The 23,493-nt window shown below is 36.9% G+C and overlaps 1 protein-coding gene across 1 annotated transcript; it reads right to left on the bottom strand.

Moving 5' to 3' along the window:
* Positions 1–268: 268 nt before the first annotated feature.
* Positions 269–21,414, bottom strand: ZC3H15 (zinc finger CCCH-type containing 15). The gene is made up of 10 exons (XM_065931893.1): positions 21,218–21,414; positions 12,263–12,364; positions 7,966–8,077; positions 7,171–7,323; positions 6,643–6,734; positions 5,312–5,494; positions 4,006–4,152; positions 3,589–3,690; positions 2,681–2,804; positions 269–1,091 (listed from the first exon to the last, which is right to left on the bottom strand). The coding sequence occupies exons 1-10, from the start codon at positions 21,290–21,292 to the stop codon at positions 901–903; spliced, it is 1,281 nt and encodes a 426-aa protein (XP_065787965.1). The 5' UTR covers positions 21,293–21,414; the 3' UTR covers positions 269–900.
* Positions 21,415–23,493: the final 2,079 nt, after the last annotated feature.

Below are 23,493 nucleotides of genomic sequence, written 5' to 3'. Positions count from 1 at the left end.
ATGTAAGTGATACTTAATTAGGTTGACGATCTATCAATTCAGCAATTACCCTTTCATATAACACCATCTATAGTTTCTTTTTGAGGCTAAGTATTTGTGTTACTAAACTCATAGTAGTGCTATCAGCACTCAGTCCTGTAATCGGCATTAAGAGAATCCTTTAAGTGTCTGCGTCTTTTGTGATAGTTAATTCTAAAAGATATTTAGTAAAAATTCTCAAGCTAGAAATAGTCAGAAGACTTTCAGAGAAAAACATTAAAAAGAAAAGGTCTGTATTTGGAATTTATTGTATCACTGTTTTTATTTACAACTTTATTGGCAAAAAAGAAAAGGGAGTGGTTTCAAACAGTTTAACACAGGGCATTGCAGTTGATCCTGTCAGATTAATGAAGTTTCATTTTAAAAGTCCATCTAATTGTCCAAAGATATACAATACTGAATCTGCATATGCAGTTTCCTTGTGAAGTACAGGCTCATATCTTAGGCAGTCTTTTAAACATATAAATACAAAGGAAATAGAATCACTCATTAAAAATTGCCTTAAATGAAGGGTAATTTAAATTTATGTTGTCCTTGTAACAACACATGCCCAATGAAAATCAAAAGCTGGAAAAGCAGTTTACACTTCCTACTTGAGTGGACAATTACAACCATCAATCATTTTCTGCAATGACCATTTATCTTTAATTTATCATGAACTACTCTGAACTTACTATGAGATGTAGCCAAAGTCAGAAAACAAGATGTAGGGAGAATATTCCTTTTTTGGAGGAAGTAAGCCCTCCATAATCAGCATGGGAAACAAACATCCTGTTGAAGAGTTTTAGGTGGAAAAAAATTAATGTAGTCAATTTCAACTCATGCTGAGCTGGCTCAATTTTTTCATTGACTTGTTGGGTGTCATTCTTCTAAATCAAGTGTGTTTAATTCTTCTTCTAGTTCATCCAAATCTTCCCCAGTGAACAGATTTTCATCAACAGGAACAGCATCAATGGCTCCATTTTCCTGTCCTTCCCCTTCGTTGTCCTCTTCCAAATCACTTCTCTCACCATTTTCAGCCCTACCTCCGGAAGCTTCACTTAATTTGTTTTCTAAAAATAAAAATTAAAATCAATAAGGCCTAGAAAACGAAAACACTAGTCCATTAGGAATAATTACAGACTGATAATACTTCTTTTCCTTTTTCCATGAAAGCCTTCCTTAAGATTACTTTAACAAGAACTGATTTTTCTTTTTTTGAGCTTATCTGTATCAGTTTTCTAAACCTACTATATGTGATCTAAAAAATGTTCATGATACAAGCAGCTACAGAGTTTTTGGTTTTACAAATAGTAGTTAAGTCACACGAGCTGTAATGGTGTAAATGCAGGAACATTTCATCTTGTCATCAAATTGTGGAAAAAATAACCCTGGGGCTGTGCAGCTACTTCTTTCAGGCTATAGTTATTATGACTGACAAAACAAAAATGCTTCCCTTTCTTGTTCAATGACACCAATAATGAACAGAAGAGAATTTTCAATAGCTTAAAGTTATTTCATACATCTCCGATGACAAATTCTTAGGAATTAGAACCTCTGAGGTACTTGCAATTGTGCCTATTACTACCAAAGCCCTACTTCTAAAAGGAGCAAATTAGTTTGCGACTGCCATTAAGACAATAGTCTAGCAGCATTCTCAAATCTCAGGAGGGCAGGCCAGTTTTTCCAGTTATAACTTGTATTTCTTTACTGTAAAAATAAGGTTTAGTTTTTCCCCCTCTCAACTTTTGTCTACGCTTTTCCTTCACAGCAACTGTGCCAAACTTGATTTTTTTTTTCTTACTCAAGGCACAATTAGATATAAATTGTATTGGCAATCTTTTATTTCCAAATATACATGAGCCAGCCTCCTGTCCATTCTTATTCTTAATCGAACGAACTTAACTACTTATAGTTCCAGATCTTGATTCTATATCTAGCACTGTTTCATCTTCAATTTTTCTTTTTCTGATCCTTTTTTTCTGGTCAACAGATAATATTTAGATTTCCCATATTCTAAAAGACCCTTCTCATGACAATGTCTCCCTCTAAAAGTCCTTAAACACGAGTGATTTAAGTTCACTTGTTCTCCTCATTCCTCATACCACTGTAGTCCCAGTGAAAACTGTGTGCTCTGTTCTTACGATTCTTTCCCCAGTCGTAATTAATTATTTCTAACTCTCACCTGACTTAATCTTCCTGAAATTCTGTTCTTCTCATAACTTTCCCAAGCTTTTTCCTTTCTACTACTCTAAAACATTAATGTTTTCAGCAGTCTGTTCTAGAACATTCTTATCCTATGTATTGGGCCTGGGTGAAATCACTCCCTGTTAGCTATGAATGCAGATGACTTTCAAACCTTTTCCTCCTAGGAATGTCTACAAAGTATCCTAGCCAATGCCACTTTTGATAAGCAAAATATCTCATACTCCTGTGCTCCCAAACTCATTTTCATTTCCTTGAAGTTTCAGTTAATGGCTTCAATATCCAACCAGCCACCCATTTCCACAGCCTCCACTATTTACTACCTTTATATTCAGCCAAATCATATGTTTATGTTACCGGTCTGGTACCTGCAGCCATCTAAGTTTGCCAAGACTGGTCTAACCTCCTTTAGACAGTTTCTTAGTTTGTGGAATTACATGAAAATTAGTATACTTACCATCCTTTTCTGAAGTATATGTGCTGAATCTTTCAAGACTGGCTACAGTAATTCCTGTCTCATCTACATCTCTTGGGATGTACAGGCTTAAATCTATGTCATTTACGCTCACTGAATCATCAACCTTTAAAAACACATAGAAAAGGAGTGTTACTAATAAAAATAGTTTTCATAAATTACTTGCCCTTTACCTCAGACATTTATCTTAATGACAGAAAATTAACAATGCCAAATGAAAACAAATGACTATTGCCAAAATTCACTTCTTTTATACACTTTTTGAGAAAGGAAAAGAAATGTCACACTTGAAGCTTCTTCCTGACATCACAGTTTTACATATACAATAATTTTAATCTTTTACTCAAAGGCAGAAGTCAGAATTTTATGATAATCGTATGAAAAATCAAAAGCTATTTGCTATTTTATCAATATAGTTAATAGTTAAAATATTAATAATACTAAGTTTATCTATCACCAATAATTCTGCTGCTGTCTTCTGCTCCCTTCTCTGTACTTTTTAGTGTCTCTGTCTCATGATTTTTTTTTTTTTACTATAAAGTATTAAACAAAAACCTTTTTTCGAGAGGGAGAGTAAAACATTTTACAGCTAATACACTCAAGCATTTACTATATTAGGTACTATCCCAAGTTGTACAAAAGAAGTATAAACAAATATGAACTCACTAACTCATTTAATTCTCAGAAGTACTTTGTGACCGGAGGGATTATCATTATGGCAGTATTACAGATGAGAGTGGAGGCCTAGAGTGTAGCTAATTTCTCAGAGTAGAGTAGGGATCTGAACCAAGGCCTCCAAGTTAGTACTCTTAACTATACTGCTCTGGTGTCACTCTCTCTGTTTCTCTCAATCAACATGAGAAGATGAAGTGCCAAATCATCCTTCTTACCTCATCACCACCTGTTCCCTGGGTGTAACGGGTATCATCAGCTTCCTCATCATCATCGTCAACCAGTTCAGGACGAAATTCAAACACCTCACGACCGCTGATCTATTCAAATACACACATATATCAACTCAGGACAAACTTCAAACATTTCTTAGTCATTGATTTTATTTTTAAAAATCCTTTATTTTTTTTGCTAGTCCCACATAGCATGTGGAATTTTAGTTCCTCCATCAGGGATTGAACCCATGCCCCTGGCAGTAGAAGAGTGGAATGTTCACTGCTGGACTGCCAGGGAAATCTCTGCTGGTCATTGACTTTAGACATATACATAATTAAATAGAGATAAAAATTTCCATAATATAGAAACTGTAAAATGAAAGAAAGAATAGAAAACCTATTTAGGAGTTTGGAACATACCACTAATGCTTTCCCAGCTTTGAAGTCTGCTTTCCTTCTTTCTATATCTTGCTCAAGCTTATCAATCTTTTCTTGTCTTTTCCTTTTCTTCCATGCAAGAAAAGATTCTAGAGTGATTTTGGTAACATTTGGACCTAGGGCAGAACGCTGCAAAGATAAAAAAGTTAATTTTTTTCCCCCTAAAGTTATTTATGATAATATCTAATCATTTTCTCCTAGTTCAATTAAGTCCTTGCTATGACTGTTATGAAGACATTAAATCTGGAGTTAACTGCTTTATCTTTACTTTTCATGGCAAGGAGCAAAATGAGTGTCCACAGATATAAACATTTCTAAACATTATAAAATATATTATTCTGAGCTAGATGTCCTTTCAAAATCGAAGGTGAGTAAAACTTGTCATGAGAAAGTCTTAAAATCAATAGCTGAAAACAATAAATACGAAAAGCAGCAATACATCCAAGTTTCATTTGTGATTCTCAAAAGATGAGGTTTTAGCTAATATGTAGCAGAACTAGGATACAAATAATTCCAAATATATCTGACTCCAAGTCTACATTTTTTATCACAATATATTGCCTCCTGTGAGACACCAAAAATGATACATCCTTTCAAGAACAAATGTATATAACTTTAAAGGTAGACATTTACAAAACATATTTAGACCACCCATAGCAAGGCAAAATGGATACCGCTTGAAGCATACAACCCTAAATCTAATATTTCCAATAATCTCAACATTTCATGTCACTGCCAGAAGCCTTATCTGTTGACTCAATAAACCTATCTGCTAGCTCAAAGGATAAAATTCTTGTGCTGAACCAGAGATGAGCAGATGAAGAGTCCTTGAGGCCAGAAATGATGAAATATACTTGAAAAGCTGTAGAGGAGTTGTCTCCTTTCACATGTTAAAATAACCAATAAATAACTAGGCAAAATGGTGAAAAAATAAAGACATCAAGGAAAACATCTAAAACTTCAAGTTCAATCATTCTGAATACTGACTAAGCATTTTCATGAATTGACATACCAGTATATGAACCTTATGAAAATAATTTGTTTGATAAGCCAGTGACTAGCACTTAAAAAAACTGTTTCACAATCCTAAAATTAATATCATGATTATGGCTAGGTTTACATTTTTGACATGTAAGATTAACTAAATAAAAAGTAAGGAAGCTTTGAGAAAAATTCGTATTATTTCTTCCCTTTCTTAACAACATGCTATTGTTGCCCCCAAGTGGTAAATATTAGAATTTCACAATACTGCTTTAGAGTTTTATGGTAGGAAAAAGATACCAGTTACCTCTCTTTCAATTAGATCTTCTAATGAAATTTCATCCTCTTTCTCTTCTTTCTTTTTATCTTTTTTCAAGACAAATCCAGGAGGAAGTGCATGACGATACATGCAAATATCACCCCCTCCAGGACATACCCAAAACCAGCCGTATTTGTTGTTTTCAATAGCTTCAAGGAAATGTTTGCACACCTAGAGAGACAGTATTATTCACAAGTAGTGGCTCAGTGTGGTCCGTTTCCAAGGTAAACGCTAAGGTATATGGAACAGTTACATTCAATTCACATCTTTTTTAAGCTAACCACTTAGGTAGAGAATACCTTGTGTACAGAAATATAAATATACATTAATCTTAAAGTATCTAATACAATGGTAACTTTCCTTTAGAGAGGACTTGTATAAAATATTTATTTTTGATATTGCTCTAAACTGAATTATACAAAAGGATTTGCTGACATTTAGTCTTTGTAAATGCAATCCAAAGAGTGGTTTTTAAATATGAGAAATTAAAAATGGTTACAAGAAAATAAAACCAATAACTTTGTTTTGATCTTTTCTAAAAACTAACCACATGCAGTAAAGATGCAAACATTATTTCAATTATCTGAAATTATAGTCAATTTTGTATAAGAAGGGAGCAAGGCATGAATGGGTGCAAGATGAAACTGTACTGAAGCTTTAGGTAATACACTTTACAAATAAGAAGGAAAAATTAATAAGCAATATTCTTTTCCTAAAAGACTACAAGAGATAAGTAAAAACAATATTCAGAATTTTTCTAACACAGCAAGATTTTTCACTTGTAAGTATACTACAGAATGAGTATGTGGACATGAATGTAAAATCTGAGAAATAGGGCACTGATTTGTAAAAGTACATTTCCTGGAATAATACTAGAACCATTATGTACCAAAAACTCATTTTTGCAATTCATACATAATAATATTTTTACTTTTATGATTAAATGTCTCCCTACCATTAAAACAGAGTAAGTTATGAATTAGACAGGGTAGTTTAACAGTTCTCCCTCCATTCATTTTGTACAAAAAGTTAAGAATTCTTATATGAAAACGTGTATTCATCCATGTTTGAGAAAGTAAAACCATCTCAGAAAATAGCATTTGGAGAACTTTCATCACATGATTTTTAAGTCACTTTTGAACAAGAACTATGTATAACTGACACTTGTATATTCCAAACATAAAGCCTGATCACCTTATCTTTATGAAAAGATCCAGTAACTTAAAGAATAATCTAGTAGAAAATAGCAGAAATATCTTGTCACATAACTCTCCCTAATGATAAATACCAAAGCAACTCAATTCAAGAAAAGGACATACTATTTGAGTTTTTGGTTTTTTCTTTTCCGCCTCACCGTGCTTCTTGTTCACAACTTCTTCCAGTTTTTTCTCATCCCAATTATCCATAGTATCTAAATAGAGAGAGATATGGAGACTAAATACTGTAATTTTGTTTACTGTTCCCAAAATACACTGCATATATCCTTATACAAGAAAGTTATATTATAAAACTCATGACCTAACGCATTTCCTTTAAAACATCAAAGGTAAGAATAAACAGTGTTGTGATATTTTCACCAAATCTAAGTAGTTCAGGCAAATGAGAAGGTAACTCTAGAAGAAAGAGTGAGAGACAAATACAACACAAGCCACTGGTTTTTAAATATCTTCATTTACTTAATCAAAGTCCGTAATATGATAAATTCAGCTTTTACAAAAACAACAAACTATTCTTCAGGACAAACACAGTCCTACTAAGACTGAAATGGTCTTCAAGCTACTAAATATTTAAGTAACAACAAATAAAAAATATAACTACTTTTAAGAATACATCTTAAAAAAAAATACCTTTTTCAAGCTCTTCATCTCTTGCATCAATGTAAACGCTTCGCTTTTCACATTTTCTCTCCAGAGTCAAGTCATGAGAGAACTTACACTTATCTCCTTTAGTACACTGTCCTTGCTTGAAGAATGCACATACTACAGATTTGGGATCTGCACCTAAGTCAAATAGTACATGGCATTTATATTAAAAACTGCCAAATAATAAAGTACAGCTTCTTTCTAAGATACAAATACTTTTGGTTAATTTGTTATTTTCTGTTCACTGGTGTGAGAGGAAATACCACACATATAGGTGAATATTAAGACATTTCTTTGAGGTTCTTTCTATGGCATATTATATCTGTATTTGTTTGCTTTATTCTTACCAAAAAAGAGAGCAAAGGGGTAGGAAACCAAGTAAGTGCATTTGTTATTCTATAGTCACTTGTCTAGTTGGAGTCAATGAGGTAAGAGGCAAAAGAGAAATATAAATATAAATGTACTTGCAGGGCCAAGAGTTTGGGATTTGCAGTTTTTATAACCATAGGTTTGCTTTGTCTACTACCGAAGATCAGAGATTATAAATCAACTAGTAGACTGCCAAAATCCTTAATCTTCTCTTATGGGGGGTGGGGGGCTAATGGCTGGACTTAACAGTTTTATGACACAGCTATGCACATATAAAAAGGAATAATAAGAATCCACATAGATAATTTTGACAGAGTATTATTTTCACAGCATATACAACTGAAGAAAACATTTAAGAATTTTCAAATATGAATTACATTGGTAAAAACACTTCTGAAATTTAAAGTTTACCTTTACTTATTTTTTGAGCAGCAACTACAGGTTTGAACAACTCATTTAGCTCTTGTAATTCTTTTTTCTTGTCATCTTTCTTCAACTTCTTTTCAGCTTCACTTTGTGCTACCTATAATATTACCAGGTATGATATATAAATTTGATGTAATATAATAAAACTGTTTTCACTACACAGTAATGTCTATATCACTGACATAACAAAGACAATCACATATTACATGTATATAGTTCTTACTTCTTAAAATCAATGTTACAATGGCCTTCCAGTATATATTAAATGGTGTGTCCAACTAGTAAATGAAATTGCTAAATCTTGTAGAGCAATTGACTCTTATAAAAAACCTATACATGGTACCATGCCAAGTTAAGAGCATATTCAAAAGCTTATAGCGATAGCATTTATTAAGCATATGCTACATGCCCAGCATTTTTAGCAAATGGTTCTCACCTGGGAATTTCTTCTTGTGACAACAACCTACTCCCCAGAAATAAGTAGGTGCATTTTGAAGATCAGAGATATAAATATCCTAAAATGCACAGTCCCACACAATAAAGAATTGCACCAACACAAATACCTGTAAGTACCCTTGGGAAAAACACTGGGTTACGTCAATGTGGGAGACCAAACAAAACAAAACAAACATGACATATGACATAGTTCCAGGCACACAATTTACATACCTAATATGATTAGAAGTTTCATCCAAACATTTATATGTCAGGTCCTATGTTAGATGACAGGGAATACAAAGATGAAAAGACAAAGATGCTTATTTAAAGAAGCTCAGAATCTAGTGGGAAGACAGACATGTCAGCGACTATAATATAATACACGGTGCTCTGGAAACAAAGAATGCTTATATGCCTAAGAAAATTAGACTGAGCTAATACTTTATGGATGAATTCTTTTGATAAGCAAGAAATGCAGAAACAGAAGCTTCAACCAATGCAAAGATGAATCAGCTATGATAGACATCCATGAAAAATATGGACTGTATCAACAGGTGGACAGGGTGAGATTCAAGAGTTTAAAGTAAGCCAGTGACACAATCAGACTGCATTTCATAAAGATCATAATAACAACTTTATGAAGAGTTGACTGAAAGGAGTCCAAGAATGAAGGCAAGGAAAATTAGGAGGCTAATGCAATTGCTGTAGCCAAGAAAGCATAGGAGCTTAAAACAGGCATTAGTAGCAAGGATGGAGAAAAGGTGGAAGAAAGCTGTTAAGGAGCTAAAACTGTTAGGACTAAGTGATTGACTAGACATGAAGTATCAGGGAGAGGCAGGAGTCTAGGACTATCATTTGTATGGTTAGTGATGCTAAACAAGACTGGAAATACAGGAGGAACAGCTTTCATGGCAGGAGGTGGAGATGAGTTCAGTTTTAGACATACTTGGTATGAGATGCTGACAGGGCAGAAAGGTAGAATTATTTAGGAGGTAGGGGGACGTGGATCTTGATTCCTGGACATAAGGTCTGCTTTGAGATAAATATTTTAGAAATAGCTGCTTACAGATAATAAAGGATGTGTATGAGATTATGCCTGGACACCATAAAAAAGTATAAGAGCAGAGAACAGTACCCTGAAGAGTATCAATGTTAAACAAGCCAAAAGAACCTGAAAAGCTTGTTAAAGGAAGAAAGAAACATCAAAGAAATAAGTAGAAATCCAGGACAAAAAAGTATTAAAGGGAAAGGAAATTTTAGAAAAGAACTGGCCAAGTATTATAATAGGGTTAAAGACATTCTAAATCCTGGCTTTGATGATGTGGTCAGATGTGTTTAAACTGAACAATGAGAAAAGTTTTCTAAAAATAAAAGCTTAAGTCACTTTATTTTTAATAAAAGTATTCTTTGTATCAGATGTTTGTGGGGACCAGAACCACTTTTCTAAGTATTTATGTTAGAAATCAAATGATTGTTAAATAAAGTATGGTTTGTACCCCTACCTGACAAACATACCTCGTGACATGGAAGAGCAGGTTTCATGGAGTTCCACATGGAGCATGGCAGTAAAGCAAGAACCAATCCCCGGCTCCTCCTCTTTCCACCACAGGTGTGCGGGGAGACAGAAGGTGCAGGGGAGGACATGGTTTGGATCTAGACTATGTCCATACTCCCAGCACATACCCTCGCATTGACTACTTCAGCCACATGGGCAATGAAGTGTATCTTAAGATGGACTTGGGGTAAGTGACTTTGAGGCCCTGAGCTGGTGTGAGGAGAAATACGTCTAGAGGAGACACAAAGTAAGGTCATCCTCTGCAGCACAGGTTTGGTGGGGATGGGGTGGGGGGAGGAAGAATCTTTTGCCTGGCTCTAACAGTAAGACTGCTGCTCATTTCCAGTGTTAAGTATGGTGGTTAGATACCTCAAGTTCACAGATAAAAGGCCAGTTACCCAAGAGATTATAAAAAATGTATTACTGAAAGTACTCTCAAGTTCACAAGACATTTTATGGCTTTCTAAGGTTGATGAAATTTTAAATTACCAGTCAATATACTTCCCACTGGAAGGAAAAAACAGGAAGAGGAAACATGTTTGAAATGAATCCTTACATTATGCCAGAAGATTTACATTATCTTCTCATTTAACTATCACAGAAAACCTACAAGGGTAATTGCCCTTTCACAGTACTACAAATTGAAGACCAGTGTCATTAAATAATTTAGGATCATAAAACAAATAAGATAGAGGGATGCATACTCAGGCTGATCTGATTCCAAAGCCTGCACATACATTTTTATTAGACCAGGCTACTAAGTCAGCAGTGTAGAAGATCAAGCTTTTGGCTCTTGAGTCAAACCATGTATAAGAGAAAGAAAAGTGTTGGAAGTACTAATCTGTAGACAGAATCAGTGATAGAAGCTAACCATCTTATGAATATATATTTTGGTATTTTCAGATGGAAAAAAAAGGTGTTTCAAAATTAAGGAAAAGGAGATGGGGGGTGAAAAAAGTACTTTTTAAAATAAATGTCTGTGGCTATAAAATCCTAAACTCAAAGCGAAAGATCTACATTAAAAAAAAGAAACGAGAACACAGAGATTTGAAGAACATGTGTCTGAAGTTTTGAATGAGTTGCCAATTGATAAAAATAATTCCAAAATTCATCTGGAAAAATAAATGCCTAAGAACAGCCAAAAAAAAAAAAACAGAAAAGGAACAACATCTTAAAGGGAAGGACTTGCCTTATCAGCTAACAGAATGTGTTACTAGGCCACTATAATCAAAATCGATGTGGTACTGGTTTAGGGAAAGAAGAGAGAATCTAGAAACAGATCCGAATATATATGAGACTTTAATATATGTCAATAGGGATGTTTCAATTCAGTGAAATAAATGATGCTAGCTATTTACTTGAAAGGAAATATCATGCAAAATAAATTTATATGATAAATTACAGACTGTAAATAGAAAAAAAATCTAAGAAAAACACATAATCTGGTGGCAGGGGAGACCTCTTCAACCATATAAAAGAAAAGCTAGACATACCTGACAGTACAAAAACTAAAAACTGTTGCACAGCAATATGTAACAGAAACATCACAAATTATCTATAATGTAGACTGTTGTACAGCAAAATGTAACAGAAACATCACAAATTATCTATATATCTCTCATAAGTTGACAATAAAAAGACAAAAACCAAAAAAGCAAAGGATTTGAATGGAAAAGTCAGAAGTACAGGCTCAAACAGTCAAAAAGCTTAAGAAAATTTTCAAACTCACTAGGAATAAGAAAAAGAAAAATGAGGTATCACTTTATACTTAATCAGATTGGAAAACATCAAAAAGAGCTTTAGTACCTATAACTCATGCACTACAAATGAAAATGTGAAGTATTACAATCTCTATGGAGAGCGACCAGGCAAACTTCTTAAAATTAAAAGTTCATTCCCCTTTATTTAGAAATATGTCACCAGATAATTTATGTTACATAAATAAAAAGCACAAATGCATGTAAAAACACCTGTGCAAGAGAATTTCTTGTAGAGCTGTTCTTAAAGTCTGAAAGCTGGAAACAAAGTGATTACTCATAAAGAGTGAAAAGATGGATATAGTACATCCACATCATAGAACAGTATGCAGCCATTAGAATAAATTAGAGCTATATAAAAATGGCCTGAAAGAGTATCTAGAAGGTATTGCTGAGTAACCAAGACAAGATGCAGGTAAGTTTACAGAGTAGGATTCTGTTTTGAAACACAATTATAGCACCAAACATTTTTATCTGCAACAATGTTGTATTACATCCATGTGAAGAAAATGCAGAAATTTAAGTTACTTACCTGACGTGGATTCTGTTGACCAAATTTAACTTGATGAGTAACAGCCTTGATAAACTTCTGCTGCTTTGCTCCTTTCTTATTCTTCAGACCAAAAGTTTTGTCCTAAATGAGAAATAGTATTGAAATATGCTAGCATTTATATTAACGATACATTAGGATTCACTACTTTGCCAACAAACGTCCGTCTAGACAAGGCTATGGTTTTTCCAGTGGTCATGTATGGATGTGACAGTTGGACTGTGAAGAAAGCTGAGCACCGAAGAATTGATGCTTTTGAACTGTGAGGTTGAAGACTCTTGAGAGTCCCTTGGACAGCAAGGAGATCCAACCAGTCCATCCTAAAGATCAGTCCTGGGTGTTCACTGGAAGGACTGGTGCTGAAGCTGAAACTCCAATACTTTGGCCACCTCATACGAAGAGTTGACTCATTGAAAAAGCCCTGATGCTGGGAGGGATTGGGGGCAGGAGGAGAAAGGGACGACAGAGGATGAGATAGCTGGATGGCATCACCGACTCGATGGACGTGAGTTTTGAGTAAACTACAGGAGTTTGTGATGAACAGGGAGGCCTGGCATGTTGCGATTCACGGGGTCGCAAAGAGTCGGACACGACTGAGCGACTGAACTGAATTGAACTGAGGATTCAATACATACTTATAACTATCATCATTAAACTTGTTAGTCTATGATGCTTTTTCTGAATTGTTTTAGAATATCAGTATTACAGGATATGCAGAGTTGTTACAACAGTATAATTAGTTCAACAATCAAATAAGTTTAGGAAAATGCTTATTCAACAGGGTTTCTAATTCTTATGCACAGGATATCTGAAATCCTTTACCCAGAGGGGAGGCAGCCATCCTAAATCTTCCTTTACCTCAGAGAGCATTTTTCTCAGCAAAAAGTGAGGGATTATGAACTTACTACTAACACATTTTGGGGAATACTGCATAAGCAGATACATTAAGTTCTGAATTGGTTTCTTGGGTAATAGAACTATCCTCTCTAAACAATTAAAGAACTCAAATTTAAAATGCATGCATTACTAGCTGTTGCTAAAATAGAAATATTAAAATTGAAGTATTCCTAACTAAAAACCAACACTTTAAATTTGGAATATTATCAAATAATACTTTGGGAAAGCTATTACTACAATAGCAGCTATTACTTGTGGAATGCACATTACATGCACTAAACGACAGTCTCTGACTACTAATGCTGCAGTAGGATGAACAGTGTCCCCCTCACAGTCATGTCTACCCAGACCTCAGAATGTGACTTTATTTTATTTTTTTTCCGGGGTCCCGCCGCACGTCCCAGAATGTGACTTTAAAAAGGTCCTTGTAGCTATAATAAATTAAGACGAAGACACACTGGATTACATATCCAATGACTAGTATCTTTATAAGAGAAGAAAAGGGTGAACAGGTTTAGAGAGAAGGCAATGTGCAGAAAGAGGCAGAGAGATTACAGTGATACAGCTTCCAGGTCAAGGAATGCCAAAGACAGCTGGAAGCCACCAGAAACATGTACGCCCATGGCTGATTCAGTCAATGTATGGCAAAACCAATACAATGTTGTAAAGTAAAATAAATAAATAATTTAAATTTAAAAAAAAAAAAGAAAGAAAAAGAAAAGGCAAGGGAAGATTCTTCCTTAGAGTCTTGAGGGAGCACTGTGTGAGAGAATAAATTTCTGTTGTTTCAAGTCACCCAATTTGTGGTAATTTGTATGAGAACCCTAGAAAGTACACAGGAGGCTAGACTGAGTGAGCTTCATCCTAAGGTGAAAAGCCTATCAGGAAACCACCAAACACTGGTATCCAAAAGTCTTTTCTCCTGTCTTTTCTCTTTCTCTTGAGAAGGAATTTTTGGCTAGGACAGTAACAAGCCTGGCTAGAGGACTGAAGAAGAGAGCAGGTAGGAGGTGTCTCTTAGTTTACTACATAGACATCTTAGTGGCCCTTTTCAGGCTCACATTTTAACCATGCCTCCCACATCCCTTGTGCCTAGTTACAGAAGCAGAGAAGCCTCCTGATTTATAAGCTCCGCCCTCTTTCTTGCAGGGGTAATAAATAAAAACTATCAGTTACTTCTGTACTTTAAACCCTCAGTTTTCAGTAACTTGCCTTCTGCATTACCTAGTACCTGCCATGGTTGAGTTTCTGGAAAATTTTGCAGAGCAAACCCACTTACTTCTCAATGGCACACTCCTAGGTGGGCACTCAGGCCCAACCGCTCTGTTCTACAAGATCAGCTAAGCAAACCATCATACATCCACTATCAGTTTTCGTATGCTGAGGTTCAAAATTATAGATGTCTTCTAATTTCAAGTCGGAGTTTGGAATTCCTTCATACTCTTGTTTATAAGTGAGCTTTCAAAAGGAAGAAAGGGGCAAAAAGGTCTTAAATTCACCTGAGATCTTTGGAGAGGCATTCAATCTGAAATAAATTAAGTGGCTATTTTAAAGCCTTTATTTTAGATATTAGTTCTAAGGGAAGGGACAGGATAGTGAGAAGAAAGTTATTATAGGTAGAGAATACTTATATACCTATGCAAACAAACTGGAAGTGGAAAAAACTAATAAAACATATCTTTCAATGCTCTCAAGATCATAAAGTTCAAGAGGATTTTAGTTTTAAAAGATTATCTCTCATTGGGAAACAGCTCCTGGTTCATCTCATCCATATAGCAAAACTTCAGTTTCCCTACTTAAATGCCTGTGCTTTAATATTGCATTATATTATAAAATTCTACATGAACTTCCTACAGCCTATGCATATAAAAAAAGGTGGTAGGTGGCATATACAAGCTGATATTCTCTGTATTTTTTTTAAAAAATATGGTTGGCTTCCCTTGTTTATAGAGTTTATATATTATAGAGTTTAATACACAATCCAATTAGAAGAAAAAAATGGTTAAAGGTAAAGTGACATATGGAGAGATGACTGCATACAGCAACCAGGTGTGAAATGTTTTCATAAAGACTTTCCTTTTACAAAAAAATGAGGTCTCATGAGAGGATGGAAAACCTCAGATTAAAGTTACTAGCATGAAAGTGCAATACCATCTATACATATCTCATCAGAGAAGAGCCTGTCTGGGGTTCAGTTCATGTTTTCTGTATTAATACAGAGGAGAAGCAAACTAAGAATTGAGCAAGGCCAAACAGAAAGACAGATACTGATATATGAAGATTTGGGAAAGAAAAAAGTCCTGTAAGGGGTGCTGGCCAGCTAGAAAGTACTCATGACAAAAGCTTCTGATAGAGGTGTATAGGCTCCAGATCCCAGAAGAAAAACAGTTTTTCAGGTTTAATTACACTGCTTTAGCACATAATTAACCAGTCTAAAGAGGTAATGAATGAGTTGTATTTTGAAAGCCTCTAATTAGATCTTGGAAATTATTGTTTTCTCCAGAGATAAAGGACACTTATTTACATCTAGCATTCACTAAACATAGACTCCTGAATATATAACTTTATTGAATCCTCTTAAAGATCATATTATCTCATTCTGTAAATGTGGATATTGAAACTCAATTCTTTTGAAGTAACACTGCTAATAAGGGGCAGGCTGTACAGTGTAATGATTTACAGAGTATAAGCTCTGGAGTTAAGAGTGCCTAAGCTCCAGTACCAAACAGAACTAGGCAAATTACCTTCTTTGCCAGTTTTCTTATTTGTAAAGTGGGTGTCAACTTACTAGCATCTCAGGACTGCAGTGCAAGTCAAAAGACTTATTACAAGGAGGTGAAGCACAGTGGTTAACAGGAAGGGCTCGGGAACCAAAATCCTAACTCTGCCACTTGCTGCCTCAATAATAACCATGGGCAAGTTATTTAACCTGTTTCTCTTTCTTCAAACGCAAAAAGGTTAATACTACTTACTTCAGTGAGGGAATTAAAGGAGCTGTGTAAAATTTACCACTTGTAGATGGCTTGCTTCTCTTCCTTTCTTTCCCCCAAACACTGAGATCTGTGTCTGGTTCAGGTATTATTTGAGTCTAAGCAAATTTCTTGTTCTTTCCACCATGAAAAACTACTTCCCAGAGAAACCAGTTAAGTTACAGGGCCGGTTGGTACACAAAGTTTTCTGAATACTACACTGTGGAACTGATACACCAACAGTACCTCTTAAAAACAGGATAGTTTGCAATTTGGAATACTTAAAGCCTCCCTCCCCCTTCTTTTTGAATATAGGAGAGACCCTTATCTCAAGAGTAACCTGGATTTAAGGATCAAGGGACAGCAGATGGGAAGACTAGAGGTTACATTCAATCCTAGGGAAATAGTGGTTCTCATTAGATTAATAAGGTCCCAAAGGTAAGGTGATAAGGAAGGAACAATGTGTGTTTCAGGCATGGGAAATAGAATACAAAGGAGTTTAGAGATCAGGCAGTAATTCTAAAAGGATGGCTCCCAGAGGCTTCAAAAGCCTTAACATTCAGTGAACTCCAAACCTGACTTAAAACTGACACTTTCTCCCCCTTCTTACCCTTAAGTAATCCTACTTCTTTTACAGACAAGCCTCTATATCTTAAATTAAGATATATGAAAAAAGGAAGAGGGTGTGAGGGCAGGTCAGTAATAGACAGTGCTCAAAGATCACTGGAGTCCTCCTTTTGTTCACCAGTGTGAACAAAGGCCAGCACTGTTCTACCTCATTAGTTTCATCCCCACATGCACTCTTATATTTTTTTTGGTCCATCTATGCAATGGATACTTTGTTTCTGGTTAATCTAGCTTCAAGTAATAAACAGTTGACCTTAGCTGAAGTTTTTCACTGGCAACAAGAATCACTTCTCTTTCTCCATCCTTTACACACCTGGATCCTGTCCCTCTAAGTCTCAATTACTACTTCTTTGCTGCTACAAGGCCTTAGCTGAACATCCTTCATTTGCTTGCCCTATCCCATTATCTCCTCTTTTCCATTAAGAAACCTTCCATTTCCCAAAGCTGATTTCAGTTCATTAAATTTTAGCCATTGCAAATAGTATATGCCATTTGAGACAACTGTATGAATGTTTAACAGAACCATAACCTTTTCTGATATACTCATTTCATAAAGAAAGCCAAAGTCACTCAGTCCTGTCTGACTCTTTGTGACCGCATGGACTGTGAGCCAACTAGGGTCCCTGTCCATGGAATTCTCCAGGCCAGAATACTGGAGTGGGTAGCCCCTTCTTCTGGGGATCTTCCCAACCCAGGAATCAAACCCAGGTCTCCCGCATTGCAGGTGGATTCTTTACTGTCTGAGTCACCAGGGAAGCATATACTTATAAATGCAAATGAATTAATGAAATTTGGGGGAGTTAAATAGGGAAAGAAAGAAATGCAGGCACTGTAAGTTAATTATTTCAAGTGACAGAAAGTAAGCACTGTGTATACACAGTGCAGGTTAGTCTGATTAACTTCCCTAACTAGTTCTTTTTATAGTAATGAATTAACAACAGCTGTTATTAATTGAACATATGTCAGGTACTTTACATGTCATCTCATTTAACCCACAGTTCTGGAATAATAGCAATTAGCTCCATTTTGCTAACGAGAAATTGTGGTTTAGATAGGTCATCAGGTAACTTGACTAAACTAGTTTCAAATTTTAATGCAAAATATGGGACTCAAACCCAGGTCTATTTGGCCTTGAGCTGGTGCTTCTTTCATTAAATTATGCTGCCTCCCATGCCTCTTTTTACTTCTTAAAGTTCTCAAAACCTATGTATGCTGCTGTTCTACAGTGGGTGTCTAAGACGGTGGCAGTGGAAGCAACAGAAGTATAGAAGAGGGGACAGGTGGGTAGTGCAGCCACTTATTTTAAAATCTCTTCAAAAGTGCTGCTTAAAAGCATATGTTCTACTTAACTATCAATTTTTGGTGAATTTAGAATTTCTGGTCATATGCCTACAAACTTTCCAAAATGAACCAGACTATGAAATGTTATTAACCTTTCACATGTCAAATATAGACAATACTTTTTCCACAAATATTATGGTAATAAAAATCAACTATCAGTATGAACCAGGTTTCAACTGCCACATGTTCATTGTAAGTTTGTGGCAAAGTATCCTTTACTGTCACTAAAAACAGAACTATTATATGACTCAGTAATTCCTCTTCTGGGTATACACCTAGAAAAAACCAAACCAAATAACTAATTTGAAAAGATACACGCAACCCAGTGTTCACAGCAGCATTGTTTACAACTGCCAAGGTGTGGAAGCAACCTAAGTGTCCATCACAGATGAATAGATAAGGAAGATGTGATATATATACTGTGGAATACACCTCAGTCACAAAAAAGAATAAACTTGCCATTTGTAGCAACATGGGTGGACCTGAAGGATATTATACTAAATGAAATAAGACAAAGACAAATCACTTATATGTGGACTCTAAAAGCACACACACAAAAAAGATTATAAAAAAAGCAGACTAGTGGTTATGGGGGCACAATATAGGGGTGGAGGAGTGTGAGGTACAAAATATTGAGTGAGATAGGCTCAAGGATGTACTGTACAACATGGGGAATATAGTCTATATTTTGTAATAACCATCAATGGAAAGTAACCTTAATAAGTTGTATATAAAAATTAAATTTAAAATCTGTAGAATTAAAAATATATATATTTTACTTCATCTTAACTTTTAAAGGCTTTGGTAATAAAAAGCCTTTCTATTAACAGCGTTCAAATTGTACAAAAAAATGAAACAAGTGCTTTTCCGGATGAAATGGAATATACTGTTCCCTAACCAGGCTGAGTAACATAGTATTCTCTACAAACCTAGTTTTGCAAAAAAATGATAAAACTTAACCTACAATTTACAATATTGTGGTTCCTCTCTGGAGGTAGTAAACATCTAAGCAGCACACTACCATTTAAAAAAAAAATTACTATTAAAAAAAATTCACTCATCGTATATTAAATGTGGGCAGAAAGGCTTACTCCCACTATTCCAATATTTTTGGCTACAGAATACAGCTGTCTATTTTCCATTTTTCTTTGGTGAAGTCTTCATTAATGAAACTAAAGTCCTCTTCTCTTTACCTTAAAAATAACCTTGTTACAAGATGAATAAATCCACAGCTATCATTTTTAGTTATGGGAATACTATAATTTTCAAATACGACTGCTTAAAACAAAATATTTATTTAAAAATAACTGTACACAGATAAAACTCAATAATGCATAAAGTATACTTTAACTGTCATGTAATATTTAATTTCATGTCTATATGTGAGTTTTACTCTGCATCATGGTTGAATGTGTTAATTCAACCTCAGTAAAGGAAGTTAACAAGTGAAATGCCACCCCTAAAATGCCCTTGGTTTACATAGCACCAAATGCCATCAGGTAACCATCCCCAGAGATTTACCAAGTGTCAAGAGTCCAGATTGTTCAAAGAGGTACAGCAGACACAGATGTGAAGGTGACAATGATTGTTTTCAAATCTCTAGTTATGCTACTTCAAGACAGTTCTTAAATAGCACAAATTGGCGGTAAGAATACACCTTCTGCTTCAGAGCTGGAACCCTGCCAAAGCTACTAGAATTCTAAATAAGCATGTTAGTTAAATCCAATCAACACACTAAAAATTTTGTGAAATTCTGACAAACATAAGTTCTGATTAGGTTTATACAATGAAACTCTGAGCGATTTCACTGCTATTATTTTTCAAGGCTATATATACTGAATATTAAAATAATCATTTACAAATAAATATCTCATTTCAAAACACCCAACAGGTTTTTCGTGTTCTAATGAAAAGTTAACTATTCCTGAAACGGCTCTCCATTAATTATTCAGATATATCTCATGTAGGAAAATGGTCAAGGCTTTTCCAACTACTTCTAACGCACACGAGGAACTGTTTAATTATGAGTAATTAATAGCAGGAATTCGGGGAAGAAATACCTTGTTATTTAGTAGCTAAGTCGCCTCGGACTCTTGTGACCCCATGGACTGTGGTCCGCCAGCCCTCCGCCCATGGGATTTCCCAGGCAAGAAAACTGGAGTGGGTTGTTATTTCCTTCTCCAGGGGATCTTCCCAAGGCAGGGATTGAACCCGCGTCTCCTGTACTGGCAGGCGGGTTCCTTACCACTGAGTCACCACAGAAGTCCATACGATACGTTTATGTTATCCCACACACGGTTCACTCTCTAAAGGAAATTCACTGATACAGTCGTTGGACTACAAATATAAAACATTTAAGAACGTCAATAGCTTCCCTCTGCCATTAAAAGGCAATAGAATCAGTGACCTTAATGAATTTACATAAATATATATATAACAAATTCAGATACAACACAACACAGCTAGTGACAAGAAACCTCATCTCCCTTAAAACGTCTTTCGATTTAAATTTAATCCAGAACCTATGTGACAAGCGTCATGTACAAGACAGTGTGATACGATATGAAATAAATCTCTCTTCATGTAACTTGAAACAGTTTAGAGGTGGATCGAAAAATGTCACCAAGAAGTAATCTGTTGGCTTGAAGGAAGTAACCACTACTCCTAGGTGATGGGTAAAGAAACACGAAACAAAAAGGCTCGTCATAAGTCGACCTTCCAGAAAGAGTGTGGTCCGAGACAGTTCAGCGTATTTCTCTTTTTTAAGACAAGCCTAGAAACGTCTTCAATTTCGGTGACTAGAGGACACAACCCTGTGAGGGCACTGGGGTAGGGGTGGGGGTCGTTTCGCACGGGAGTCGGTGAAGGCGGCTGTGTGGGGTGGAGAAGCAAAGGCTGAGTGCGGGGGAGCCCGCGGCGTCACTATAGCGATGAGAGGCAGCGAGCGTCAGTAGGAGACTGGAGAAGGGGCTGTGGGCACACAGAGCCAAAGCAAGGGGCACGTGGGCCCAGAAGACGCGAACAGGAGTCGGGGAGCTGGGAACCGGGAGGCTGCTTTCCTGAGAACTCGCGGCGTGAGTGGGGGAGGGGAGTAGGTACTCACTTCGATAATCTTCTCCTTCTTTTTCTGCTCCGCCTTTTTGCTGCCCCCGGCCTGAGCCTGTTTCTTGGGGGGCATTGCGGAGACAGGTCGCGCCGGCCAGACTTAAGCGCAGCTGGACTCCCTCAGGGACTCTGGCCCCGCAGTAGGAAAAGGAGGAAGAGGCGCGCCGCCGTTGCCGTCGCACCGCACGTAAAGCTACTCGCTCACTCGCCGCCGGAATGCGGCCTTTGCGACAGGTTGGTGCTGCAGAGCATTGTGGGTAGTGAGGAGCGGAACCCGGAAGCGAATCTGCGCCTGCGCTTATGCAGCGGCGGGCCAGGAGCGGGCGGAGACGAGACGTGGGAAAATGACTGCGTGTTACACGTAATGTCGCTCAGCCGCCTGGCCTTTGCTAGATTGCCACAGGCTCGGTGATAGTTGGGGGGAACAGATTGGGACCCACTGCGTTTGTGTTGTCCCTACACAGTCTGTGTCGCTGACGATGTGCGAGTTTTGCCCATCTTCGTCTCGGGTGGAGGCTCTTCCTGCCGGCTGGATTAGCAGTCATCTGTATTATCCCCATCCTGGATGACTACTGAGCATCGACAACAACTCGGGGCTTGGAAGGCCAGAATACGGAGTTATCTTCTTCTCGTTCCCAGGTGGAGCAGGGCCAGCTTACTGGCGAGTGCCGCCTGCTTCAGATTATTGTGAAGGCTTATGAAGAAATGGAGAAAGTTTCCTTTTGTTTGAGGAGTGCCTAACCGTGAACTCCTTTGGTGTATTAGGTTTATCAGGTTAATTTCAGGCTTTAGGAAAGTGCCTAGATGATTCCTAAAATCTTCTTTGTAATAAGAGGTTACCAAACCTAGTTTGACGGTGGAGGGCACATGTCAACAACTTTCTTTAAATGCTTCAGTTCAGTTCAGTCGCTCAGCAGTGTCTGACTCTTTGGGACCCCATGGGCTGCAGCATGCCAGGCCTCCCTGTCCATCACCAACTCTCAGAGTTTACTCAAACTCATGTCCGTCGAGTCAGTGATGCCATCCAACCATCTTATCCTCTGTTATCCCCTTCTCCTCCCGCCTTCAATCTTTCCCAGCATCAGGGTCTTTTCAGATGGGTCTGTTCTTCGCATCAGGTGGCCAAAGTATTGGAGTTTCAGCTTCAACATCAGTCCTTCCAATGAATATTCAGGACTGATTTCCTTTAGGATGGACTGGTTGGATCTCCTTGCAGTCGGAGGGGCGCTCAATAGTCTTCTCCAACACCACAGTTCAAAAGCATCAATGCTTCAGTGCTCAGCTTTCTTTATAGTCCAACTCTCACATCCATATATGACTACTGGAAAAAACCGTATCTTCAACTAGATGGACCTTTGTTGGCAAAGTAACTTCTCTGCTTTTTAATATTCTGTCTAGGTTGGTCATAGCTTTTCTTCCAAGGAGCAAGCATCTTTTAATTTCTTGGTTGTAGTCACCATCTGCAGTGATTTTGGAGCCCCCCGCCCCCCAAATAAAGTCTGCCACTGTTTCCCCATCTATTTGCCATAAAGTGATGGGACCGGATACCATTTAAATGTTTGGTAATCAAGAAAGAGTGACAGACTTTATTTTTTTTGGGGGGGGGGCTCCAAAATCATTGCAGATGGTGACTGCAGCCATGAAATTAAAAGAAGCTTACTCCTTGGAAGAAAAGCTGTGACAAACCTAGACTGCATATTAAAAAGCAGAGACGTTACTTTACCAACAAAGGTCCGTCTACTCAAAGCTATGGCTTTTCCAGTAGTCATGTTTGGATGAGTTGGACTATAAAGAAACCAGAGCACTGAAGAATTGATGCTTTTGAACTGTGGTGTTGAAGAAGACTCTTGAGAGTCCGTTGGACAGCAAGAAGATCCAACCAGTCCATCCTAAGGGAAATCAGCCCTGAATATTCATTGGAAGGACTGATGTTGAAGCTGAAACTCCAATACTTTGGCTACCTGATGTAAAGAATTGACTCATTGGAAAAGACTGATGCTGGGAAAGATTGAAGGCAGGAGGAGAAGGGATTGACAGAGGATGAGATGGTTGGATGGCATCACCGACTCGATGGACATGAATTTGACCATGCTCCAGGAGTTGGTGAAAGACAGGGAGGCCTGGTGTGCTCAGTCCATGGGGTCACAAAGAGTGGATACGACTGAGTGACTGAACTGAACTGAACTGAATCCAGAAACTAGTTGGCATAGCATACACACTACTTCATTTGGTTATCACAGTGACATTGAGGTAGGAGTTGTTACTGTTAGCATT

This window comes from Muntiacus reevesi, chromosome 3 (genome assembly GCF_963930625.1).
Source record: "Muntiacus reevesi chromosome 3, mMunRee1.1, whole genome shotgun sequence".
Classification (NCBI taxonomy): domain Eukaryota; kingdom Metazoa; phylum Chordata; class Mammalia; order Artiodactyla; family Cervidae; genus Muntiacus; species Muntiacus reevesi.
The sequence above is the reverse complement of the archived record's forward strand: the minus strand, read 5'-3'. Positions and strand labels throughout refer to the sequence as shown.

Bases quoted from the DNA above. Each gene is read 5' to 3' on its own strand.
- ZC3H15 (XM_065931893.1), bottom strand. From the start codon at position 21,292: ATGCCCCCCAAGAAACAGGCTCAGGCCGGGGGCAGCAAAAAGGCGGAG. The intron at 8,078-12,262 runs GTAAGTAACTTA...GTAATATTATAG, and splicing joins GTCAACAGAATCCACGTCAG to GTAGCACAAAGTGAAGCTGA. The intron at 2,805-3,588 runs GTAAGAAGGATG...GTGTTTTTAAAG, and splicing joins AGGGAACAGGTGGTGATGAG to GTTGATGATTCAGTGAGCGT.